We start from the raw sequence: 27,014 nt of genomic DNA, 5'->3' as shown, positions 1-27,014 counted from the left end.
TGTATATACACACGCACGAGTCTGAAATCTGGCAAGTGTCAAATCTGCAGGGCAGACTAGAGACTCAGGGAAGAATTTGCAGCTCAAACCTGAAGGCAGCCTGGAGCAGAATTCCTTTGACTTCTGTGGGGCACCTCAGTGTTTTTCTCTGGTTGGATAAAGTTCATCCACATTAAAGGGTAATCTGCTTTACTCAGTCTACTGATTGAAATGCTAATTTCACCTAAAAAATACCTTCAGAGTGACACCTAGACTGATGTTTGACCAAATATCTGGGTACTGTGGCCTAACCAAGTCAACATTTAGAATATTCCAAACTCTTTAATTTATGAATCCACTGGCAAACTCATCTACATGAGACTAAGAGAGACTTGGGAAGCTAAGTTAACGTCAGCATCCTATCCAAGCTGTGTGCCTCTCATCTAGGAAACATCAGTGTAGTGTATTTTCACTAATCCTAAACTAAGTAACTCTTTATTTTATGAGTACGATTGTTGGGGCATAATCTACTGTATTTCTAGTCAAGATGGGACATGGATAGTCAAGATTTCCAGTCAAGATTTCTAGTACAAGATGGGACATGGATAGAGGAGCCTGGCGGGCTACAGTTCATGGGGTTGCAAAGAGCGACTAACACTTTCAATTTCATAGGACATTTAGGCTAGAGTCAGGTGTCATCCACACTTCTTTCTTGAGTTCGTCCACAAGGAGCACGGTGACTGCTTTCTCAGATTAGCAGTGGTGATACTCTTTTTCTCAGCAGGCTCATCTGGCAGGACAAGGCTAGACAGAGCCAGATCGAGGGGCTGCCGGGCCTGTTGTACTGTGAGCATGAATGGGCGTCAGGCACAATCTGTCATCTGAGAGGCAGAGTGGTGAGCAGGCATGATAACAGGTTTGCAACAAGGCAGTACTGTTCAACTAGTTGAACCCCAAAGTCTGGGGAAAACCCAAGTTGGAATAGCAATCAGAGACAGCAGGGAAGAAAGCTTGTCTCAGGAGAATGAGGATATGCTGGTACATTTCATCAAAGATCTTGCTTGTTGCTCATGATGTCTTGTTGATTCTCCCCAAATGGGCACTGACTGTCCTCCAGGAGCCTCTTAAAGCAAACTTGGCCTCAGAGGGGACACAGTGTCAGCATCACAGGCCGCCCAGCAGGCAGAGATCACTGACCCTAGGACGGTGCTATGCAGTGTCCTCAGGCTTCAAGGGGGCCATTATGAGACAGCTAAACAGCTGAGGTTCTAAAACTGCCTGGACTACTTCAGTTGAATAACTCATATTTTAAGTGTCTTACACAGGTAAGAAGAAAGAAAGCTTAAAAAAGAAATATTTGAAAACCACTGACCTAGAAGGTTTTTGTAAGATCACATGATCACTATAGCTTTATTTTTTCTTAATATGTTACTTTTATTTGAAATATTCTGGACTTGTCACATATGTATGGACATACATATATATTTATTGTCTGTCATCCTTTCTGCCTGAGACCAGCTTCGTCTGTTCAGACATGGATAATACTTTATAAACTGATAGAGCCACAAGATGAAAAATATAAAAGAGGAAGGCAACAAAAATAGAAAAAGGAAATAAAAATAAGGGAAAATGGAATTACATTGTAAATGATTTGGGATTAAATTTAAAAAATAGTTCTCAATGCAACAAGTTATGAAGCTGGCTTATGACAACAGCATGGTAATTAGATCAAGAGAATAAGAAACCTAAAAAATTCAATGGCAAATCTGGCAGATATGTTTATGTTTGAAAGTGTTACAAAATTGAGACAGAGCCCCATTGTTGTCCATCAAAAAATGTTTTCTCTTCCACAGTAATGGGGCTTCAGTTAGACTCATATCTACTTAACTAGATATGTGATACACTAGCTTTTCTTCTGCCTGCTTCTATGAGAATACCTTTGAGCCTATGGGATGCCACTGAAAGTGTTAATGTAACTTCCAGATCACCTTTAACCTAAAAGATTCTTTGCTCTAGTTTCCTTTTTTGGGGGGGAAAGGTCTTCTCTTGAGCTGAAACATCTGTGTTGACAGCCTAGCTTTGGTCCCATGGGCAAAACAATACTACAGAGTTTGGGTAATGTCTCTCAAATTTTAATGTACATGAGTCACATGGGAAACCTTAGCCTTCAGGTTCTAAGCCAACAGGTTGAAGGGAGAGTGAGATTCCGCATGTCTAACAAGCTCCCTGGCAACGCTGACATTGTCAATCTGTGGACCACTCTGTAAACAGCAGTACTTTAGAGGATGATAGAACAACAGATGGAAGGTCCTGGGTCCTGGGTCCTTCCAGAATTGCATAGAGCAGAGTCCACATGCAAACCTGGACTGTTCACTGTCAGACTACTACAGGGGAGAAGTAAGCATTCTATTCTTTAAACCACAAGGAGGTCTCTAAGTCAGTGCCTAAGCCTTTAACAAAAACAGAATTAAAAATTAAATAAGGTAACTTCATGAAGGACATTTAAAGGAAGCCTGTACTTCCATTTGACAGTACACTGCACTGTCTTTTATTTTGTGAAGCCGTAAGTTTTCATGTCTGTTGCCATTGAAAGAAACTTCATTTCTTTTAACTGCCTTTGTTGGCATCTTTCTGTCAATCGCACCACCATCCCTTTGTGACCACAATGCCAGGGATAAGAGGTGGAAAAATGTAGGAAACCTCAAGTTTCTAGCTTTGATACCGGTGGTATTACCAGCCGAGAAAGAAAAGAAAATAGAAGAAAGTGACATGAATAATTTTGAGATGTGAGAATTTAAAGATATTGGGGAATAGCAACGCTAAGTTTGGGGGACAAGTCTGAGGAGACCTGTGGCCTTGAGCAGCAGCAGAGACTGTTGTATGATCTTGAGGAAGCTCCTCAAACTTCCTAAGCATCCATTTTCTGATCAGTGTTATGAGAGATAAAAAACAACATCTACCTTAAGTAGGTTGCCATAAGTGTTGAACAATATAATGCAAGTAGTGTTCAGTTCAGTGTTCAGCACAAAGAAGCTCTGGATAAATCTCAGTTATTTTTATGACAAGTGGGAGCCAAAGTCACGCATGGATGGAGCTGAAGAGGGCATGTAGTATGAAAAGAAGTGGCCTGAGGACAAACCAACATTTTCAAAGTAAAGGATGAGGATTATACTCACGAGACTGAAGAAAGAATAGTCGAGACAAGAGAAGAGAGAGCAGCAGAGCTGTCTGAAGGCTGCGGGCCTCAGTGCTGGGATGTGTGAAGAGGTCTGCTGCGAGGAGGAGGGAGAGAGGTTCATAGGGGTCTGGCATCTTGCTGAGAAGAGCCCAGAAGCTAGGCTGTGCCGGGCTGCGATGCAAGTCAGAGGTGAGGACTTAGAAAGTGCAATCTAAATGATTCTTTTGAGGAGTTTGTATGGGAAGAGAAGGTGGGAGATGAAGTTTTTAGGAAGCACAAGGGAAAAGGCAAGGAAAGGAGTGCCAAATGAGGACTCACGGCTGGGGAAGGTCAGAGACATAAAGGAATAAGAGTCCATGAGTGCCGTGGAGATTGGAGTGGGGTAGAGGGCTTGTCTCTTGCTTTGGGGATTTTGCTTGCCTTTCTTGGAAATCACAGCTGAGAGGCATAGACAAAGATAATTTTGGGGTTAATAATCTCTGTATTCAAAGCAGCTACTTAAAAACAAAACAAAACAAAACAAAAAAGAAGCTGCCTTGCTGAGACTTGGTGAGAGCCGGATCCTTATATGTGAAATGCTGGAACCTTATATGTGAGATGGAGGTCCTCATATGGGCAGGGCAGCCTTCTGTATGACATGCTGCTCCCAAGATATACACCAACCTGACCACCACTTACTGTAAACCTAGCTGCAATGGGTCATGGCTTCTCTTTTCTACCTGGATATACTTTGTACTCTCAGACTCCCTGATAGGAGTTTTGTCATACAGATGGCTGACATGGTCCAATAGCTCCCCCCTCCCCTCCTCCTTTTCCCAGCCTCTTCTGCTCTGTCCTGCTGCTAACCGAGACTTGGACTAGTAGTGGGCCTGATAATAAACCAGGTCAAGCAGTGCTGGCAGACAGTGTGCGGCCAAGGCTAAATGCAGGCCCATCAAGTAGCATGAGGATCAGGTCTCCTACAGGCTTTGAGACCTGGGCTCAGACGCTCTTAAAAGACTGACTGAACATAAAAGAGAAAGGCAGATCCACCGAACACGGAGCCTCAGGAAAAAAGTCTATCTACCACCATCTAAGACCTGTCACAGCGTAACTTTGCTGGGAGAGACATGTCCACCAAATGGATAGGACTATCAATGATAAAAACATCACCTAACAATCATATGAGATTAAAAACCCAAAGTGATTTCATACACATTATCTCATTAGTGAGGGGTTTTAAGTGATCTTTTGGAAAATGCCCTTTATGGAGCCTGAGACTCTGGGTACTTCATGTAATGATACACTTTCTGTGGAAATGAATATCATGCACTGTGACTCTTGTTAGGAAGCAGGGTGTGATAAAGTCTCTGTGTTGTGTGTCTGCAGCAGTGGAGGGAGATATGTAACATATACATATCTGTTTCTTGAAGCCCTTTGGTTTACAATAAGACCCAATTATTGAGACAGTTTCTGCAAAAGAATAGGGAGAAACTTAAACACTCAGAGGTAAGTGAATTGTGCTCAGATGTTCCTATGGACTTAATTGCAGATAATAGTACCTCCTCTAATTTTTCCCACCACCAACGGAGCCTTGCTGATTTTGCATACTTGAATGTTCAGACAACTGCAGACTCCCAGCTTTAGGAACAGGGCAGGAGCATGAAGAGGTGATGCCTGAATATTACTTGGCACTACCTTTTGGGGGAATAAAGGGAAAATGAAACGCTTTGTCCTGGGTACAATCTCTTTATGCTCTGTGATTTCTATTTAATGAATAAAAGAAATAAACTAAGGTCTAACACCTGAGGTGTTCCTTATTTGGACAAGTCTTAGTGGAGTAAACTGGATGTGAAGCAATGGACAAAGTGCATAGATAAGAAAGGTTTTTAAGACACATGGTGATAAACTTCCAAGAGCACAATCAAGATGGTTGGTGGCCAAACAGAAGCATTAGCCAGACTAGCCAACCTTCTAGCCATCAGAGTTAGGGGAGTAACCCTTCTTCTTCTTTTTTTTTTTTTTTAATATGATGTGGGTAGTTCTAATTATAGTCCACATTTTTATTAAAACCTTTAAAAGATAACTATCTTCATGCTTCTTTAGAACTTGGAATTTGCTTGATGCAAGAAGAAAATACCCTTGGAGATGGAGTTCAGAATAGATATTTTATTACTGAGCAGAAACCTGTTTATTTAAGATAATTTAGGCATACTTGTAAGCTGTATTTGCTCAAGTCCTTAAGAGACATTCTTTTTTTTTTTCCATTTATTTTTATTAGTTGGAGGATAATTACTTTACATCATTACAGTAGTTTTTGTCATACATTGAAATGAATTAGCCATGGATTTACATGTATTCCCCATCCCGGTCCCCCCTCCCACCTCCCTCTCCACCCGATCCCTCTGGGTCTTCCCAGTGCACCAGGCCCGAGCACTTGTCTCATGCACCCAACCTGGGCTGGTGATCTGTTTCACCCTAGATAATATACATGTTTCGATGCTGTTCTCTTGAAACATCCCACCCTCGCCTTCTCCCAGAGTCCACAAGTCTGTTCTATACATCTGAGTCTCTTTTTCTGTTTTGCATATAGGGTTATTGTTACCATCTTTCTAAATTCCATATATATGTGTTAGTATACTGTAATGGTCTTTATCTTTCTGGCTTACTTCGCTCTGTATAATGGGCTCCAGTTTCATCCATCTCATTAGAACTGATTCAAATGAATTCTTTTTAATGGCTGAGTAATATTCCATGGTGTATATGTACCACAGCTTCCTCATCCATTCGTCTGCTGATGGGCATCTAGGTTGCTTCCATGTCCTGGCTATTATAAACAGTGCTGCGATGAACATTGGGGTGCATGTGTCTCTTTCAGATCTGGTTTCCTTGGTGTGTATGCCCAGAAGTGGGATTGCTGGGTCATATGGCAGTTCTATTTCCAGCTTTTTAAGAAATCTCCACACTGTTTTCCATAGTGGCTGTACTAATTTGCATTCCCACCAACAGTGTAAGAGGGTTCCCTTTTCTCCACACCCTCTCCAGCATTTATTGCTTGTAGACTTTTTGATAGCAGCCATCCTGACTGGTGTGTAATGGTATCTCATTGTGGTTTTGATTTGCATTTCTCTGATAATGAGTGATGTTGAGCATCTTTTCATGTGTTTGTTAGCCATCTGTATGTCTTCCTTGGAGAAATGTCTGTTGAGTTCTTTGGCCCATTTTTGGATTGGGTCATTTATTTTTCTGGAGTTGAGCTGGAGGAGTTGCTTGTATATTTTTGAGATTAATCCTTTGTCTGTTGCTTCGTTTGCTATTATTTTCTCCCAATCTGAGGGCTGTCTTTTCACCTTGCTTCTAGTTTCCTTTGTTGTGCAAAAGCTTTTAAGTTTCATTAGGTCCCATTTGTTTATTTTTGCTTTTATTTCTAAAATTCTGGGATGTGGGTCATAGAGGATCCTGCTGTGATTTATGTCGGAGAGTGTTTTGCCTATGTTCTCCTCTAGGAGTTTTATAGTCTCTGGTCTCACATTTAGATCTTTAATCCATTTTGAGTTTATTTTTGTGTATGGTGTTAGAAAGTGTTCTAGTTTCATTCTTTTACAGGTGGAGTAACCCTTCTTAAAAGGCACTGGATTGATTATGAACTAAAGGAGTGAAGTGCCAAAACAGAGAAGGTCTACAAATCGTGGCAGAAAAAAATGACAACAACAACACCAACAACCATAAAGCAATCTCTTCATTGCTTTGCAAACAGTGTGAACAGACTGCTAATCAGGGCTCTTCTGTGCACGCATAGGGTAACGGCTCTCTGGAGCATCACCTGAGAATCTGGCCGCTGTCTGCGAGGCAAGATCTGTGGGGATGTGGATGAAAGGACCAATGCAACTACTACACAGTACACATGTAAACATGGTCACTGGGGTTGAATGATTTTATTGAATGATTTTTATTGTACTTCTCTCTGAAGCTTTTGGTAAAAGGGGTGTTTTTTAAAATTCAATCAAAGAACATGCTTTCACCATCTTTTCATTTCTAAAATCCTTGTTGAGATCATGTTGACCCTAGAGCCCTCTGTTAAATATCACTATTTGTTTTAATTTATTTCCTTGTTGCAAAGCTCTTTTATGAAACAAGCTCTCAGATTAAAGATGGAGAGGATTTACTGCAACTAGAATAAGGTGCTGAACAATGCCCACCATCACTCACATTACAGCCTCCACCACTGATATGAACTATATTTAAAAAAAGACACAGGGTCCCCCTTCCCGCCACCCCCCCCCCCCACACCAATAGTGCATGTTTGCCGACATTCGTGTCCCTACAATGCTTATGTAGTGCACTGGTTATGTAGAACACTGCTTTGTTTTTGAAACAGAAACTTTAAATGCTACTATGAATCAGGAAAACTGTTTGCTTGTTATTAGTCTCAACTAAAAAAGATTTTTTTCCCAAACTTGCGTCTTCAGAGGATAATGAACCTTCTGAATGCCAATTCTATTTATTTGATATTTAAAAACCATGTCCTTTCTCAGAGCCTCCAGGCATGTGCATAATAACATATCCACTGAAGAAACTTCAAACAGATAAATGTATCATAAAACCAAAGTTAGAAGTATATAAATGAATAACTTGTGTTCTGCTTGGGTGGGGAAGTATAAGGGATATCATACAAAAGGTGGCAAAATGTGGCAAAAAATAGGAGTTACAAAGTTGAGGACCTACAACACATCCATCTATACATCTGTCCACCCATCCATCTATCCATCCATTCATCCATTCACCCATCTACTTATTCACTCAGCAAATACATAAGGCATGTCTACTATGTTCTAGGCACTGTTTTGGATAGATTGGTGCATAGAACATAAAAAAGTATCGGGCATTGTGGAGTTTACATTCTACCTGGAGAGACAGATAATAATAAACAAGCGTAAAAATAGAGAAATTATGTCAGAAAATGAGAAGTGCAGTGAAAAGAGAAAGTACAATAGGAGGACTGGGAGTTCTGAAGGTTGCACGGGGATGGGTGGTGGTTGTTCAGTCGCTCAGTCATGTCCAACTCTTTGTGACCCCATGGACCTCAGCACACCTGGCTTCCCTGTCCTTCACTGTCTCCCAGAGTTTGCACCAATTCATGTCCATTGAATTGGTGATGTCCATCCAACCATCTCATCGTCTGTTGCCCCCTTCTTCTCCTGCCCTCAATCTCTCACAGTATCTCCTACTCTTTTTCAATGAGTCAGCTTTTCACATCAGTTGGCCAAAGTATTGGAGCTTCAGCATCAGCATCAGTCCTTCCAATGAATAGTCAGGGTTGATTTCAAGTTGAAAATGTGATATTCAATAGGGTGGTTTGGGGACATTTTATTCAGAAGGCAAGATTTGAACAAAGATTTAAAGAGAGTGAATTGGCTTTGTTGGCAACTAGGGAGAGAGGATTCAGGTAGAGGGAACAGGGAGAGCAAAGGCCCTCAGAGGGAGGTGAGCTGGTGTCCATGCACGGTAACAAGGAAACCAGGGGTGGGGTTGAAGCAGCTTGTGCAGGCAGAGACGGGCAGGGAACAGGTCAGAGAGGTAATAGGGGCCAGATAATGTCAAGTTTTGAAGGCACTGTAAGGACTTTGGCTTTCATTCTGTGGGAAACAGGGAGCAAGTGCAAGAATTTGCACAGAGCGGTGACCTGATTTGGCTTACATTTCAGCCGAGTCACTCTGGCTGCTGTGTTGAGAACAGAGCTGAGGGAAGCAAGGGGTGGGAGCAGAAAGGCTTGTTCAGAAGTTGGGGAGTAACCCAGGAGACACAGGGTGCTCAAGGAGAGGTGGGGAGAAGCGGTCAAATTCCAGACAACTTCCTGAAACACAAAATAAAGTGTTCCTTGTTCTCTAGCCTGGAATGGGACTCTGTCAACTTGATGGTTGCACCCATGTGGCATGGATCTCAACTTGAATAGGACTGCATTCATCTGTCAAGCATAGGAATGTATGAATGACTGCAGGGTGGGTCTTGCATGAGTCTGTTTTCAATGAACAACCCAGGGTACTCAAAAGACTCTTCTGGTCAAAGAAGGTGGCCTAGGCATATGTATTTGATTAACAGGATAACAGACTCATGTTCAAGGAGATGGCTGATTCTGCATGGATTTCAGGATCTGGCTCTCTTACTGGACCCTGGCTCAGTGCCTGTGGATCGTGCTTTAAGAATAAGAAGCTTCAATATGAAATCTGTATCATGAAACGTTTTTGGGACTTGGAGACAAAAGGAATTAGCAGAACTGGCACCAGTGACTTCATCAGCAGGCAGGGATGGTGCCATGTTGCAGATACTGGTGCCCTCAACATTGGGCACCAGCAGTTGGTCATGGTGCCCACACTGGCAGGTCTCAGTGATGTTGGCAGGACATTCAGTTGGCATTGGCTAATGTGCCCTTGATGGGGAGTCTCTGGGCACTGTAGGCAGTAGCCAGACATTAATACCTTTGACACATTGGGCCCCTGCAGCTCTGAGGCAGTCTTTGGCAACCATTAGCAGCAGACTTGGCACACTCAGTGGGTGTTAACAGCACCGAGAACACTTTTGGTAAGTTCTGGTGGCATTGTTTCAAGCTTTGGTAACAAGAATCATCAACTACAATAAGCTAGAGGGAGAGCGGGAGAAAGAGGCAGATGTCACACAGTCAACAAGTGGTCTTATTAATGGTGCACATGTGACTTGAAAGACCCAGAATGAATATTAGGAAAAATTTCAGTGAGGTCTGGAATATGCAGAGAAGTGTAACAGCAGTCTGAAGCCCTGCCTGGAATTCTTGAGAACTCCTTTTCTATCTATAATGAGGGAATACTCTAAGAACTATTCCACCACCATTTGGTAGATGAGACAATAGACTGACTCTTAGGAAAATGTCTCCAGTCTTATAGATTGTGGTGTTTGCTTGTTTTTTGGTCATCTCAGAATTTTTATTACCTCAGACACCGAAGTAACTAAATTTTCAGCTTGAATTATGTGAATCCCACTAGTGAATCAGTTCTTAACAATAGTTTCAGTAGTTGTTATTTATTTAATGTAACAAGAAATTTTAAGCACAAAATTTATACAAATATAAAAGGGTCTAAGGTTCTTTTCTTCTAGGAATATGCAATTCTGTGTGTGTGTGTGTGTGTGTGTGTGTATTTGAGATATATACAAATATAAGAAAATTAAGTGCCAAAGTTTTTACAAGTTCCAGAAAAGAAATAAAACTTGAGGAGTTGGAGATGTTTGGGAGGAGTTTCTTCCATAATTTCTCTTGGGGCTAATACTTAAAGAAGTGAATGCCTATGTGAGTGGGTGTGTGTGTGTATGAAAGTGAATAAGAGAGAGACCGAGAGAGAATAGATGAACATGAGCGTCCATTTCTCCCTGCTGTCTCTAGATCTAGTCGGAACACAGGCAGCATCCCGTGTCTGGAGTGATTCCCTCAATGACCTATTTGCTAAACATATCTATTAATTCCTCGAAATTAAACTCAAGCATCATGTACCTATCCAGAAAACTTTCCATAGCTTCCATGTACTTAGTCCTCCCCTCCTCTTGGAGCAGATTTTTTCACATAGTAGTTTAGTTTTTGCCATACCTGTCTCTGTCCAAAGTGTAGGTAGAACTGCTTGAGGCAGGAACCTAGTCTTATCCGTTTTCACCCACATCTCAACCTAGCATAGAGCCAAAATGAACTGATTGGATGAATAAGAAATTCACTGATGATCATCTGGGCACATGGGTGTTTGCAGACCTTACGCACCTGCAGTTGCCCTAATTGTCATTTAGCTCCAAAGCCCTATGGGGCTTCCCTGGTGGCTCAGATGGTAAAGAATCGCCCTGCAGTGCAGGAGACCCGAGTTTGATCCCTGAGTCGGGAAGATTCCTTGGAGAAGGGAATGGATACCCATGCCAGTATTCTTGCCTGCAGAATTCCATGCACAGAGGAGCCTGTTGGGCTGCAGTCCATGGAGTCACAAAGAATCGGACACAACTGAACGACTGACACACACACTATTGGAAATGCTAAGGTCTTTGGGTTGTAAGGTCGATTATTACTTTGTATTACATCAGTAGCACTTAGAAAAGTGTTCTGTTGAAAGTAAACACCATAAATGCTGATAGATGATAACGTAATTGAGTCCCAGAGGACAAAGCCAGGGAAACCAATTTTCTATGCCTCTGTTGTTCAGTCACTAAGTTGCGTCTGACCCTTTGTGACCCAATGGACTGAAGCATGCCAGGAGTCCCTGTCCTTCACTATCTCCCAGAGTTTGCTCAGATTTATGTCCATTGAATTGGTGATGCTGTTTCATCCTCTGCCATCCTCTTCTCCTTTTGCCTTCACTCTTTCCCAGCATCAGAGTCTATTCCAATGAATCAGCTCTTTGCATCAGGTGGCCAAAGTATTGGAGCTTCAGCTTCAGCAGCAGTCCCTCCAATGAAGGAAGGAAAAAGCCAGGAAAAGCAATCTTCTATACACTTACTATAATAATCTATGGTATATTTGTGGAGAAAACTTCACATTCAACAATTCCTATAATATATTTACCTCTAGTATTAGAAAATTATAAATACAGTTCTTTCCCACCCAGCAGTAGCCTTTAAATAGAGAAGGAGTTGAGGTTTAAAATTGATGATGCATTGAATAAAAAGCTTTTAACCTGCTAGAATTCTGTGATTCATAAATTATGACCTTAAAAATCATTAAAAGTGTATCTATTTAGCACTCTTGAAGACATGAAAGAAGGAATCTGGTGGCTTCTTGAGTACTCATTTCCTCTGATAAGAGCAGTAGTTATCTGTTAACTAACAAAATAAAACACCCCCCCCCACAAAAAAAATACAAAAACCAAGCTGAATATCTCTTTACTAAAATAGAAGATGCTAGAAAAATGGTCAGCCATTTTTCTAAAGGTGGAAGGTGGGTTCCTAAGTAAAGTGTTCACTGTGAGTCCACAGAAGATCAAACATCAAATTTGAACCTGAAAGATGGAAATTTAAACTCCCATTGACCACCAACAGAAAATAACCAAAAAGAAATACCATGTAATGAAAAACTGCTTAGCTTAGGGGTGGGAGAACAGTAACTCAGTTCTAGTTTAGCTGCTGCACTGAAAAGGACTCCAGGCGTCTTCTTGGATTTGAAGCGTTTGACTCACTCATTATAGCCTGAAGGGCAAAGTGATGGATGAAATTGATAACTGGATTGATGGCACGAGCTGTATTTCAAACGATGGTTATTACAAGTGGGAAAGTAGCATATCTATCTGCCTGAACAAGCTAAGCAAATACTCTTGGTCACACTTTGCTTGGAGTGTCATGAGCTATCCCCAATCTTGACACAACAAAGAAGTTTTTAAGGTGCATAGAAATGGTTTTTTGATTTATGTGCCTCCTCCTCTAGGAACTTTCTTGTGATTTCCTGAGCAGAAGAGAACTTCCCTTCCATTTAATGCTCAAAGCTTGTATTTTTACTTCTATTACAGTTTGTTCATGCTCTGTTTTTATGAAAATCACTTGGATATTGGGTTGACTTTCTTTGCTAGATGGCAATCTCCTTGAAGGCAGATACTATATAACTTCATCTTTTTTTCTCCTTCCACTGTGTCTGAGACATAAGTAGATGCTCAAGGCATTTGCAGACAGAAACGGAACAGAGACTTCTCACTTGACTGCTACTGATCGAAAGTAAGAAGTGTAGCCAAATTATATCCAACTTTTAAACTAGAACTTAATTCAACTGTACAGGAAAGGTGGGGGATAATGGCTCTTCACATTTGTGGGTATATTGTTTAGGAGCGCTCATGTAAATTTACTTAGTTCTGCTTTTTTTAATGAAATCATAACGTCTTTAACAATTTCATGGAGCAACACTGTCATGTTCTGAACATGAAGCTTCTCAGTGTCACTTCTGTTCCATTCTGGGCCACCCACATTTACTGAGCCCTTGCTGTCTGAAGTACTCCATTCGTCTCCCACTTTCCACTTAGCTCTGGGGATTGATTACATTACCTCTAAGAGGTGCAGACAGGAAGCCCTCTTGTTATTATACTTATTCATTTAATTTCTTAGATAAGAAGGCTCCAGTTATGATTTTAAATACCTTCTCTCTTAGCTCCTGATAGGTTAAATAATCATCTTAAAGGTATTAAAAATTAATTTAGTGGATGATGATCAGAATTTAAAGTTTTGCCCTTATTTAAAACGTGAATAATCTGCCTTGTGAGAAATGGAAATGGAAAGCTCACTATTCCAATGTAGTCATGGACATTTTTAGTTGTAAACTATCTTATATCAGTGATTGAGTTCCTTTCTGTTGCTTTTTGGCCCCAGGCAAATTTGGCCCCCACCAGTTTTATTAAGTTTTGCTAATTTAGTGAGCACTTACTGAACAAATACAAGTGGCTAGGACCAATATTAACTTAGTTCTTCTAAGTGACAGGCGCTTCATGCACATTTTTAAATTTATAATTCAAAGTAAGTTAATGTGGTAAGTTCCACTGTTATTATCATCATTTTACAGGTAAGGAAACAGAATTATAGAATTTAAGTAATATGTCCAACATGACACAAGTAATAGTTGGTTAACCTAGAATTAAGTTAGGTTAATAAAAGCTCAAGAAAATTCCTTTTTGTAAAATTCTAAGTTCCTTGAAGGCAACTTAAAGGGATTATCCACTTAGTATCCTCATTGTGCTTTGAAGTATAGCATTTAGACAATATAGTTAAGAACCTCAGTTAAGCGGCCTGAGTCTGAATCCTGGTTTATCGATCTAAAACAGCATTCATACATTCTTGTCACTCTGTCTATTCCCTTACTACCTGAGAGGACATCTTTTGACTATTCTTTGTCTGCATAATAAGCTGTGAAGGAGAATGACCTTGTAGGCCCTGTTTCCTGACACCAAATGCTCGGCATCTAGTACAGTGCCTGGCATGTGGTAGGTATTTCATAAAATATCTATTAAATGAAAAAGTAGAGAGAGATTCACTTTGTTTATAGTTTATACCTGATATAATAAATTTTAGACATAAAAATGGATGAATGAACCTCACTTTTTTCTTGGTTCACCTTTAATCTTTTTTTTGGAAATCAGCTTAAAAATTTTTTTAAATTTTATATTGGAGTATAGCTAATTAACAAAGTTGTGACAGTTTCAGGTGGATAGAAAAGGGACTTAGCCATACATATGCATGCATCCATTCACCTTCAATCTTCTTTTAAAAATTTATTTAATAAACATGAATACAGCACATATGATGTACCTGGTTCCATTTTAAGTGCTTTACAAATACTGACTCATTTAATACTCAACACACCTCTATGGGTCAGATAAAATCAAACTCAGGGAGTTCTGGCCATGTTCCCAACTATTACACCATGCTGTTTCCTGGCTTAATCCTATAAAAATGTCATCTCCGTGTAGTTTAATGCTCTGAAGATGTGTCTTAGAGAGTGCCCTTTCACCTTGCCTATCTTTCCTTCCTCTCTACCCAGATTAAAGAGGAAAATAAATAAGATTATTTTAGCTATCTTGCTTTACTTCGTTATACCTTTCCCCCCTCTTTTGACACAGTGATTCCTGCTGCTAGTGAAGCTTCTCTCAGGCCACCTACAAGAATAAACAGGCGGGTTGACCCTCAGAAGCTGCAGGACAACTGACTTGGTTTACATCTGCCTCCCTCCTTTTTCAAGTCTGTCTCCTTCCTGCTTTTCTAGGGCTTTTGGATCCCTGCCACAGCCCTTAGCTCCCAGTCCTAAGAAGGAAGTTTAGTGGACTACAGAAATGGCAAAAATGGCCTTCTTAGCCTGAAATTTGAAACACAATTTTATAAACAATTCCTTTTTGTGTTTAGTCCCTTGGTTCTTTCTTGCACTTTTACAGTTTCTCTCACAAATACATAGTCATCTTCAGAGACCTGGGTACAGCAAAGCATCACCCAGGAGCTAACTGGCGTGAGGACAGACGCCTGGGCTTTAGTTCCAGCTCTGCTGCTAAGGGTCAGTCTGCCTTGAGGCCAGCCATTTAACATGACCTATGCTCACCCTCACCTGTGAAAGGATTTAGGGCAGAGGCTGAGCTGGATATACATATGTTTTAATAGAAGACAATGTGGTTTTTAAAATCTGGATCATTTTTCAAGTCCTTTTTGAATTTGTTACCATACTGCTTCTGTTGTCTGTGTTGTGGTTTTGTGGCCATGAAGCATGTGGGATCTGAGCTCTCCAGTCGGGGATCCAACTCTCACCCCTGCACTGGAAGGTGAAGTCTTGACTGCTAGACCACTAGGGGAGCCCTGAGCTGGAGAGCTTAAGGTCCTTTGCGGCCCTAACCTGGGATTTGTCTTGGGAGAATTACACTAGGAAGAGAAAGTGCTCAGATGTCTAAATTCCTTTACTCTCACTGCTGATTTTAGTGTCACTCCAAGGGAGCCATTATCTTTTATTAAATGAGGATGAACTTCTCAAAGTTGAAGGATGACAGCAGCTGCAGATGGTGATAGATCAGGACCTTTTACTTGCAGAATTCCTCCCATAGTTCTCTGTGACAATCATGGGGGATAATGAGTACAATGATAGTTCAGTTCTCTGGTCTAAATAATAAACTATTCCAAGATAAATTCACTTAAAATAAAACATTGAAAATCCTCCATCTTTAGCTCAGGAAGAATGCTGCAGTCACTTTTGCTTTCTGAGATGGCATAAAAGCCTTGAAACACAGCATCCATCAGTGAGTTGGGACTGGACTGCTCTCATGTCTGGTAGGTGTTTAGATATCTATCTAGCTCAAACAGTTATAGCTATTTTATACTTTGTGTGTAGTGGGCTTTCTCATTTCAAAAGGCTCAAAGAACTTTATAAATGATGGTCATTCCCTCTCCCAGTGTATTCCTGAGTAATAGAATGGTTATCCACTTGTAAACAGAAAGCATGAGGCATGGTGGAGAAGGTCTATGGAAGAAAATGCAGGCCATCAGGTTGTGGGTATTATATTCATGAAGGACCTGCCTTACTTCTTTGTAAAACATTTAAATATAAAGGTGCCAAGCTGGGAAATGTCCTAACCTGGGAGTCCTATCCTGATCTATTCAGGACTGACTTCTAATCTGCACTCTTGTTTGGCTCAGTCCAATCTAATAAATATTAACTGAGCATTACTATGTCCAGGTGCTCCATGCTTACAAAATGAAAATGAATATAACAAAGATCCTGATCTTGAGTGAGAGAGACAAACTAGTCAATAGGCAGTCTTATCAGGTGTAATGGGAGCACAGAAGATTAAATTAGCATGCTAGCCCAGATAAAGGATGTCACAAAAGGCTTCTCCAAGGAATAAATCTTAAGGAATGAACACTTGTGCGAAGAAAGGCAGCAGTCAAGGTGCAGAAAGAAAAAGGCGTTTTTTAACACAGAATGACTAGATTCTTAAGAATTCCATTAGTACTTCCTGGGAAGGGAGACTGTATTTCTTGGCTTGGTTTAGTGACAGTCATGAAACTCAGCTCTGGTGCATCAAATGCAGACTAAAATAAATGATGCACTTCCAAGCCTGGCAACAGAACATCCTGTGTTATTGTCTATGTCCCTCTCCCCCATCCCCTTATGGTAGCTCTCAAAGAACTCCAAGATGGGAGAGCCACATCACAGAATAAGCCTGGATCCCTGAGGTTCTGCTTGGAGGAGCGCTGCCTAACCCATCACTGACTTAGTATGAGTAAGAAATACATTTCATAGTGTGAAGACACTATTAACAGTGGCTTGAGTTCATTATCTGATTGTATAGGCTAAGAAATAACAAGATAGATCTGAATGACTTGCTGTCACTTCAAAATTTATTTTATTTACTCCAAATGACCTAAGTTTTTAACCTTAAGATGAACTATTCTTTCTTCCTTCTCTCAATGGCACCACTATCTCTCCTGAAAAAGAAATGATTTTTAACTCTGGTCTAAGTGAGCATATCTCTTTGCCCCAGAGCCACAAGACATTTATAGAACTGGATAGATCTTGAAAATACTCTAGAAACACCACAGCTTCACCAAGGACCAGACCTACAGAAGGCAGAATATCTTACGCCCTCAGTTAGACCATGGGTTTAAATCATGTATTCACTTTATGTTAGGGTTCCCATGCTAACAGTGCATCTATGTGTGGGGGATTTTGAGAGTATATCTTTAACTGAATATCCACAGGGTGGTAGGTCAACACTGAGTGGCACAATGTTTAAGATACTGGCCATTGAAAAGAAAGAAATACAAGACAAAAGGCGGAAGGTGTATGGAGAGAGAGTATGGTACAGGAGAATGAAGTTATCCTGTCAGAAGGTACAACAATAGAATCTATGCCTGGAGCCTATGTTTTGTCGTTGCCCTTCTGAAAAACAGCAGAAGCAATAGGAATGAGTTTCTATCATTTTTCTAAGTGACAAGGAAATAAGACTGAAATTTCCTTTCTGAAGTTATTAAGATCTTACATTGGTTGTTCACTTTCCTCCTAAAGCTTGCACACACGTTCATCAACCATCAAGACTAGAATCAACAAACATTTGAATTTCAAGCACCTTGAAAGAACTAGAGTCTTTAAGAGCAGAATCATGGGCAGGAAGCCAAGGTGAGATAATAACACATTTGCAATGCTCTATCGAACTCTGAAATAATTGGGGATTCTCTGATAAAAAGTCATATTAAGACCTAAATTTTTGGAGAGAGTCTCTTCCCCTATGACACAGAAGTAGCAAAGTCATAGCTATAACTAAATAACCTCAGATATGCAGACGACACCACTCTTATGGCAGAAAGTAAAGAGGAACTAAAAATCCTCTTGATGAAAATGAAGGAGGAGAGTGAAAAAGCTGGCTTAAAGTTCGACATTCAGAAAACTAAGATCATGGCATCTGGTCCCATCACTTCATGGTAAATAGATGGGGAAACAGTGGAAACAGTGTCAGACTTTATTTTTTTTTGGCTCCAAAATCACTGCAGATGGTGATTGCAGCCATGAAATTAAAAGACGCTTACTCCTTGGAAGGAAAATTATGACCTACCTAGACAGCATATTTAGAAGTAGAGACATTACTTTGCCAACAAGGGTCCGTCTAGTCAAGGCTATGGTTTTTCCAGTGGTCATGTATGGATGTGAGAGTTGGACTGTGAAGAAAGCTGAGCACCGAAGAATTGATGCTTTTGATCTGTGGTGTTGGAGCAGACACTTGAGAGTCCCTTGGACTGCAAGGAGATCAGTCCTGGGTGTTCACTGGAAGGACTGATGATGAAGCTGAAACTCCAATACTTTCACCACCTCATGCGAAGATTTGACTCATTGGAAAAGACCCTGAAGCTGGGAAAGATTGAAGGCAGGAGGAGAAGGGGACAACAGAGGATGAGATGGTTGGATGGCATCACCGACTCGATGGACATGGGTTTCAGTAAACTCCAGGAGTTGGTGATGGACAGGGAGGCCTGGCATGCTGCTGCTCATGGGGTTGCAAAGAGTTGGACACAACTGAGTGACTCAACTGAACTGAAAGCTTTGTTTAATTGATAAAGTGGAAAGGAGACTTTTTTTTTTTTTGAGTAGGGAGGCAGAGTTTGTGTTCTCCAGTTTGCCACGACTTCCACTACTATTTATTGTCTTGAAACCATCACAATATTGTAAAGTAATTATCTTCTAATTAAAAATAAAAATTTTAAATTAAAGTGTTGAAGTTCTTAGTCCTTGCCAGTATCTCTGTATTCCAAGGTTTTTTTTGGTCAACTGTTGCCTGCATTTATTTGTTCCGATGAGGTCTAAAGTTCAATGATCTCTTTTACTTTCCAGCTTTGATAGTTTATTAAAAAATGCATTTTATTTTCTAATATCCTTTAAGTATTGTCCAAGAGAGTCTGACCAATTCATTTCCTTAATATAAATGGAAATATGCTCTGTTCAATAATGCTGCTAAGTCACTTCAGTCATGTCTGACTCTGTGACCCCATAGACGGCAGCCCACCAGGCTCCCCCATCCCTGGGAGTCTCCAGGCAAGAACACTGGAGTGGGTTGCCATTTCCTTCTCCAGTTCAATAATGAGGCACCAACAAAAACTGAACATGTTTTTAAAATATTTAATGTTTTATAGGATTACTGATTTGTAAAAATCACTTAGATGAGTGGCATTCAGATCGTGAAGTTTTAAGTGCAATTGGCAAATCTCCAAGGTCTCTAATTTCTGTATGATTGTATCCTATTTGGATGTGAGAGTTGGACAATAAAAAAGCTGAGGGCTGAAGAATTGATACCTTTGAACTGTGGTACTGGAGAAGACTCTTGAGAGTCTCTTGGACAGCAAGGCAATAAACCAGTCCATCCTAAAGGAAATCGACCCTGAATATTCACTGGAAGGACTGATGCTAAAGCTGAGGCTCTAATACTTTAGCCACCTGATGCCAAGAGCTGACTCACTGGAAAAACCCTGGTGCTGGGAAAGGCCGAAAACAGGAGGAGAAAGGGACGACAGGGGATGAGATGGTTGGTGGCATCACCAACTCGATGGACATGAGTTTGAGCAGGTTCTGGGAGCTGGTGATGGACAGGGAAGCCTGGCGTGCTGCAGTCCATGGGGTCACAAAGAGTCGGACACGACTGAGTGACTGAACAACAGCAGATCTGAGGCATATGCCTTTTTTGAATGGTGATTACTAATGTGTTACTAAATCATCTAACTGTGAATACCATAGTACCATGAAGATGGCCCATGGAAATAAAAAATGCACTTTGTTGTTGTAACCATGTAATAGTTATTCCATTTTGACTGCAAATGCAGACAAGGAAACTAGACTGTAAAGTGGATCATGATAAGGTGTATCTGTAGCAGGCATACTTCTGAGATGGCCGCAGTGATCCCACCTCTTGGTATTCACATCCTTGTGTAAACACCTCTTCTTATGTCTGGGCTGGGTTTGTGGTTTGATTATAATGAACAGAAAAGGAGGGGATGTTACAGAAGACTGAGATTTCCACCTTGCTGGCACTTTCCTGTCCTCTCACTTGCTTGTGCTGTTGAAACTAGCTTCATGTTGAGAAGCTAGTGAGATTCTTTACAAAGGGGCCCATGTGATGAGAAACTGAGGGATGCCTTCAGCCAACAGCTTGTGAGGAACTGAAGCCTCAATCCAAAAACCCCCAAACATCAGAATCCTGCCTAAAACCAATGAGTGAGGTAGGAAGTGGATTCTCCCCAGTTGAGTCTCAAGATGACTCTAGTCTGTGAAAGGCCCAGAACCAGAAAACCCAGCAAAGTGTTAGTCGCTCAGTCGTGTCTGACTCTCTGTGAACTCATGGACTGCAGCCCGCCAGGTTCCTCTGTCCATGGAATTCTTCAGGCAAGGATACTGCAGTGGGTAGCCATTTCCTTCTCCTGGGGATCTTCCCAACCCAGGGTTCAAACCCCAGTCTCCTGTATTGCAGGCAGATTCTTTACCCTCTGAGCCAGCAGGGAAACTCTAAGCTGCTCTTAGATCCCTACTCCACAGAAATATAGAGATGATAAATATTGTAATATGCCTCTAAGATTGAGGTAACTTGTTATATAGCAAGAGATACCTTACAGAGAATCTCACTTCTTTCTTGGAGTAAGAGATAACTCTGTTGTTGTTTTTTAAAAAAACAAAATCTCAGACTGAGGATGGGGAAGGTGGTAATTCATCTGGTCAGAGGTGTTCAGTGCCATTTGGTGAAAATATTGAAGCTAAGTAGCCCAGCAAATATTGGTCAAGTTGAACTGAACTTAGACAAAAAAGCAGCTACAATCCAGGTGTTCATTATGCAATAAAACAGAAGTAGGGTAGCAATGAACAAAACAATGAATACCAGAAACTGTGCTATGATCAAGAGTCCTGAGATAATTACCTTTGCTAGTCATCAAATATTTTGAGTTTGAGTTTTGAGGAATGCCCATGTTTAACCAAGGAGAATGAGCAGGCAAGGAGAGACAGCGACAGAGGGGCAGGAAGATGCCTGGGTATCGTGGAGGCCAAAAGAGGATGATGCTGATGGCTGACAAGAGTATCAGAGCCTGCTGAAGGCAAGGTGAGATGGAAGTGGCTTGTGGAATTTCTGTTCTTCTGGTCATTAGTGACTTTAGCACTGGTGGTGTGGGGTGGCAGTAAAGAAACTAGTTAGATCCAAACGGGGATAGGGAGTGTAGACAATGATAAAGTAACTCCAAAAGATATTATAAAAGAGGAAAATATAAGAAAAAAACATTGAAAAGTGAAGTGAGCATGTGATATAAAAGTTGCTAGCATGCTGACATACATTTTCAATTCAGGAAGAGAGATAAAGAGCAGATACACTATGGGCCTTGACATGAAATTCTGCAAACCTTTAAAATGATAATCCTTTGAATTCCTGACCTGTAGGTGTTATATTGTCAAAGGACAAAAGAGATTATGCCCTTACAAAAGGATTTTAGAGGATTAGCCACAGACTGGGTAACAGAATTCTTACCTGGGAAAAAGTAAATGATATGTTGCAAATAAGTAATCAGATAATTTCCCTGTGTCCAGAGAACAGAAAAAGCTCAACATGCTTAAAGATTCTAAGAGCGTACAAAAGAAGCCATCTTCTCATAGAACATGTGATATGTGTCCTTTCTTAAAAAGAGTGAAGGGTAAAAGTCCCAGGATTCTTTCAGACCTAAGGCAAGACTAAGTTGGATTTGGTGAGGGAAGTGGATGCTGGGTGAAAATGGATAAAGCAAACTTTGCGCCTAAAGGTCAGGCACTGTAAAAGACACAGAGAAAGAATGGATGGAAAAGAGGAATTGATGTGAGTACTCTTCTAAAGATGTCTATGCTTAGAATACATGGAATGTATTGTATGTGTTCAGCCTATCAAATGGACTGGAGAACATTCAAACCTATGCACAAGTAATTACTTCAATATTAAGAAGGAGATATTATAGAAAAAACAACATTACAAAAAGAATAAACTTTGTCTTTGAAACTTGAGACAATACAAATACAAATAAAGCATGAAAAACATTCACTGAACTGTGATAACAGATCAACACTGCACTTAGCAAACCACCTTTTCTCTGTTTGGGAACAATCTCTCTAAAACACAATATGTTAATTAAAGGATCTCAGGTAGCAATCATGGAATAGTATGAAGAACACAGATATTCTGAGGACTAAAATTGCACAAACAAAATGAAGAGACAGTTTGCCCACTTTTTGGCAGTGCAAAGTTAGAGGGAATGCAAATGAATGTGTTGTCAGTTGAATTACACTATTAACCACCTAAAAATTGGGTTCATTATCTAAGAAGGCAAAGCATCAATTTGTAGCATTATAACATTTTGTTTGTGCTGCTGAACATGTATTTGGATGTTTTTATGCTTTTGAACTGTGGTGTTGGAGAAGACTCTTGAGAGTAGCTTGGACAGCAAGGAGATCAAACCAGTCAATCCTGAAGGAAATCAGTCCTGAATACTCACTGGAAGGACTAATGCTGAAGCTGAAACTCCAGTACTGTGGCCACCTGATACGAAGAACTGATTCATTGGAAAGGGCACTGATGCTGGGAAAGATTGATGGCAGGAGGAGAAGGGGTCAACAGAGGATGAGATGTTTGGATGGCAGCACTGACTTGATGGACATAAGTTTGAGCCAGCTCTGGGAGATGGTGATAGACAGAGAAGCCTGGGTGCTGCAGTCCACGGGGTTGCAAAGAGTTGGACACGACTGAGCGACTGAACTGAATTGAACTGAACTCATTTGGGTGCATAATAAGTACTTCAGCATCAGCCTTTTGATAGAAGCTTAATTTTGTGTTATTTCTATTATATTGTTCTCTCTGATGGGAATGATATTCTGCCTTATAAACACTTCACTTATTCTTCAAATAATTCTGAGTTCAGGTTCTTATGTTTCTCAAAATGGCATGCACAGGATTATAGACATAGCTTAAAAACCGAGGTACTCTTTGATTAAAAAAATTATATTTGAATAACCTGTAAAAAATATTCATTCACTCAATCACTCATTCTTCACTCTTTTAAGTGCATGTATTGAGCTAAGCACAGTGGGAAGTTCAAGGATTGATGTGGCATTGTCTCTGCCCTCAGGATGCTTATAACACAGAAGTAGTATAATATTATTACTACCTTCAGACAGTACAAGCATAAGGCCTTCAGATCTTAGAGGAAAGAAAGAGTAAAGTATTCTTTCATTTCACAAATTATTTTTTGATGTGCTAGGCACCATTCCAGGGATTGGATATGTAAAAGGAACAAGATAGGGTGCCAAGGGAAGAATAAGGTGCCAAGGCACCTTATTTTATTACTGTTGCATCCTGGGGATGAGATAAAAAATAAGGCAGAAAACAAGCAAACAAATAATATAACTTCAGGTGGCCAAAACTGCTACGAATAAAACTGAAGCAGAACAACATGAGGGACAGTGATGGGGGCAAAGGGTGTGCTTTTAAGGGAACAAAACCCTCTGTGAGAAGGTGACGGCTGAATAGAGATTTGATGATGTAGGGAGCAAGCATTTGAAGGTATGAAGAAAAGGCTTTCCAGGAAGACAGACTGATGCAGAAAGGCTTTGAGGCAAAAATGAGTTTGATATATTCTGGAACAAAAAAGAAAGTCACATGACTAGAGAATGGAAGAAAGAGAGAATGAGAGATGAGGTCATACTAGTATGTGGGAAGGGGTCAGATCCTATTGATTTTCGTAGGTCATGATAAAGATTCTAAGTGCAAAAGGGAATCCATTGTGGATTTTTAAGCAGAATGTGGCATGATCTGATTTACATTTCTGTTTGGGTGCAGTGTGGAAATTCAACTGTAAAGTGGTGAGAAAGGTAACTGGAACGGAGATTAGGCATCTATGCATTGTCCAGGTGAGAGGACCAATCAGAAATTGACTCAAGTAGTCTAACATAGACACAACAGGTTAGATTCTATTGTGGTAGTCTGATTAGACATGGTTGGTGTGGACTAGGGTAATAATTACTAAAGAGGTAAGAAGTGGTTCACTTCAGAAGTTTCACAAAAAAAGTGATTCTAATTAAAGATACAAAAGTAGCAAGGTGAACAATATGTTAATAAGAATTACTTCCAGATATAGTGCTAAGGACTTTTATTCTTTTCCTTTTAAAGTGTAGAAAACTGTATTATTAAAACTCCTGTGTATGCTTGACTTTCCTTGAATTTGCAAAAGTGGTAAGTTTCTATCAGTAGATACTTAGTTCACTGTCAGTTGGCAAATTTCATCTTGTCACTTCCTTAGAAACCATGGTTAATATTTATCTTTCCCATTCTGAGAAGGAGAAATTAAAGGCTTCTTAGAAAGGAAAAGCATAGAGGAGAATATAAATATATAATACATTAATATATTTAGATGCATCTTTTACTGTCATCTGTTACCCTGCCTCCAATCTTGCCCCCTGAATCTTTCCCCAAGTGGATGACCCAACTTTAACATTCTCTCCTTCTAATTTCTCTTGTCTGCAGCCTCCAGAACTAACTGGCCTAAAGCAGTCTAGTCATGTCCATTCCCCTGTGCTCACAGAATAAATTTCAAATTCCTTAACCTGATACCAACCTGACCCAACTTACTTTTTCTGTTTCATTTCTGGCTCCACTCTCTAATTGTTTTAATCACATTGGATTTTTTTCATCTTTTAAAAATTATTTTTAAAATTGTGATGAAATAACAAAACATAAAACCACATTAAACTGTCTTGAAGTATTATACATAATTTAGTAGCACTGAGTACATTCACATTATTGTGCAAATCCTATTGGATTTTAAATCACGAAGTATCACTGTTCCTCTAATGCTTCTGGCAGTTTGTTGACTGGACCATACCTCTATTTATGTGATTCCCGCTGGGCCCTGAAATGCCTTTCACTTTCTTTACCAATTAAAATCCTACATGTTTTACCGAGCACTGAAGACCAGTGCTCAGATCCCACCTCTTGTTTTAGGCTCCTGTGAAACCTTACCTAGAAACAGAAGGTCAACTCTGTTGCTAAGTAACTTAAAGTTAAAAGGATGCCTGGTTGGTAAATGGCATTTGAACTGGGAGGATTTATACATGAACTATAAATACCGGAAGGGGACGTGACACTTGCACTTTCCTGAGTAATGACTTGTGATTAGGCAAGTTCTGTGCCCCTGGAGGCTAGGGCTGTGGAGTTGTTATAAGAGATACTGCCTCTAAGGGCAGGCGGCTCCTATTCCAGGAACATTCTTCTACCCACCCAATACTGATCTGTCCTCTTGCACCTGATCTGTCACCTGGGGGTTATGGACTGATTGTCTGTACTGCCATGCAGAATCCCACCAAAGAAAAACTTGTAAACTGCCCTGCCGGCCAGAGGCATTTCCTGTGTTACAGCTAATGAACCTGAATGTTTAATTGGACTAAGAAGACCTGCTTTGGCCTTGGGGAGTTGCATCAATATGCAGACATATTGTCCTAAGTATTAACATGCTTTGCATACCTGGACTTCAACCCACTGGGGCTAGACTAAAGGCTAGGATAATAAATGCTGTCTTACCTTTGGAAGGAGCTGGATTGCCTGTAGAATTCTTTGTCGGTGCCCAGAATTAAGGATTCCAATTTCCAACAAATCCTGGTCTTCCATAACATTGCTTCCCTGAAACAAAACCAGAAATGTTATAAATGAAATTAGCCAGCTTTACTGGGCATAAATAATGGTTTTCTTAATACAAGTGGTCTGATTTTTATTAACAAAACCATAGAGTCAATCTTCTGTAAGAGTAAGGTGAGAGGAGGTCACCTAGATGATTGAGTTGGAGGTTCTGGGAAAGTTCCTTTTACACAATAAGTACTCTCAAGGCTTACTATTTATGGCTGGATTATCTGCATTGGGAATTCATTTCTGTGACTCAAAACCCTGTTCCTCTAAAAATATATATGCTTCTAGGAAGAGCTGCCATTTAAACTATCAGTGACCTATACGTTGATGTGAATGAACCAGTTTTTTTCCCCTCTGAAGACACATTTTGTAAGGAGAGCTGATGGAAAAATTGAAGTATCCTAGGCAAGCTAAAAGAATAATTCATCTTAAATACTGAATGTCAGATGTCTGATCAAGGTATGAGGATACGACAGTGAATAGGATGCAGGTCCTTGCCCTCAACTGTTGATTCCTTCTAGTCTAGAGATGGAAGCAGATTTTTCAAAGGCAGTTAGGATGCTGTGAGTGTGCTAGCATGGTGACACGTGCTTGAGAATGCAGAGGGGACCTGGGGTGTTTTTTCAGCGGAGATGGTGTCTCATCAGACATCTGAAGTACAGTTCAGGTTCAGCACTCAAAATGCAAAGGACTAGGAGAAGTCACATGCAGTGCTGTGTGGGTAAGAAAGAACACAGTGTACTTGGAAACATCAAGTTCTGGGATAAGTTGGAGACAGGAGCAAAACTTAAAAGGCTTAAAAGGCATTGAGAAGCCAGACGACACAGATATTGTATGAATTTCAATTTTATCTTGACCATAACAAGTCATGGACAGATTTTAAGAAAACGAGTTACATGATGAGACCTCAGACTTAGAAGGATCAACTTGATTTCTGTGGCTGGGCCTGTTGGCTTACCTGTGAAATGATAGGGTTGAGCCACGTAACTTCCAAGGATCAGCCTAATCCTGCTATTCTCTGATTTCAATGATTTTTTTGACCTCTGATTAATATTCTAACATGGAAGCTTATAAATTGCTTATTTTATCCTGAAATTTTAGTCTTTTGGAGCTTGTGAGCTAGAGTTTTCCTTTAAATTAAGGCATCTACAGGGAAGTTCAAGAACTCAGATCACTGCTTTTATGGACAAGTCAAACTCTATCTT

General features: G+C 40.4%; 1 protein-coding gene across 17 annotated transcripts in view; it reads right to left on the bottom strand.

The window, feature by feature from the left end:
- The window catches only part of ANKS1B (ankyrin repeat and sterile alpha motif domain containing 1B), a 1,083,120-nt gene that overhangs the window by 309,038 nt on the left and 747,068 nt on the right, over positions 1 to 27,014 (bottom strand). For all 17 annotated transcript variants that reach the window (XM_070454108.1, XM_070454113.1, XM_070454115.1 and 14 more), the window contains one exon: positions 25,708 to 25,806. In XM_070454108.1, the coding sequence (XP_070310209.1) occupies positions 25,708 to 25,806 (99 nt within the window). The remainder of the gene's footprint in view (positions 1 to 25,707; positions 25,807 to 27,014) is intronic.

The sequence above is a fragment of the Odocoileus virginianus genome, chromosome 23 (assembly GCF_023699985.2).
Source record: "Odocoileus virginianus isolate 20LAN1187 ecotype Illinois chromosome 23, Ovbor_1.2, whole genome shotgun sequence".
Taxonomy (NCBI): Eukaryota; Metazoa; Chordata; class Mammalia; order Artiodactyla; family Cervidae; genus Odocoileus; species Odocoileus virginianus.
Note: the sequence above shows the minus strand (reverse complement) of the source record. Positions and strands in the feature narration are given on the sequence as shown.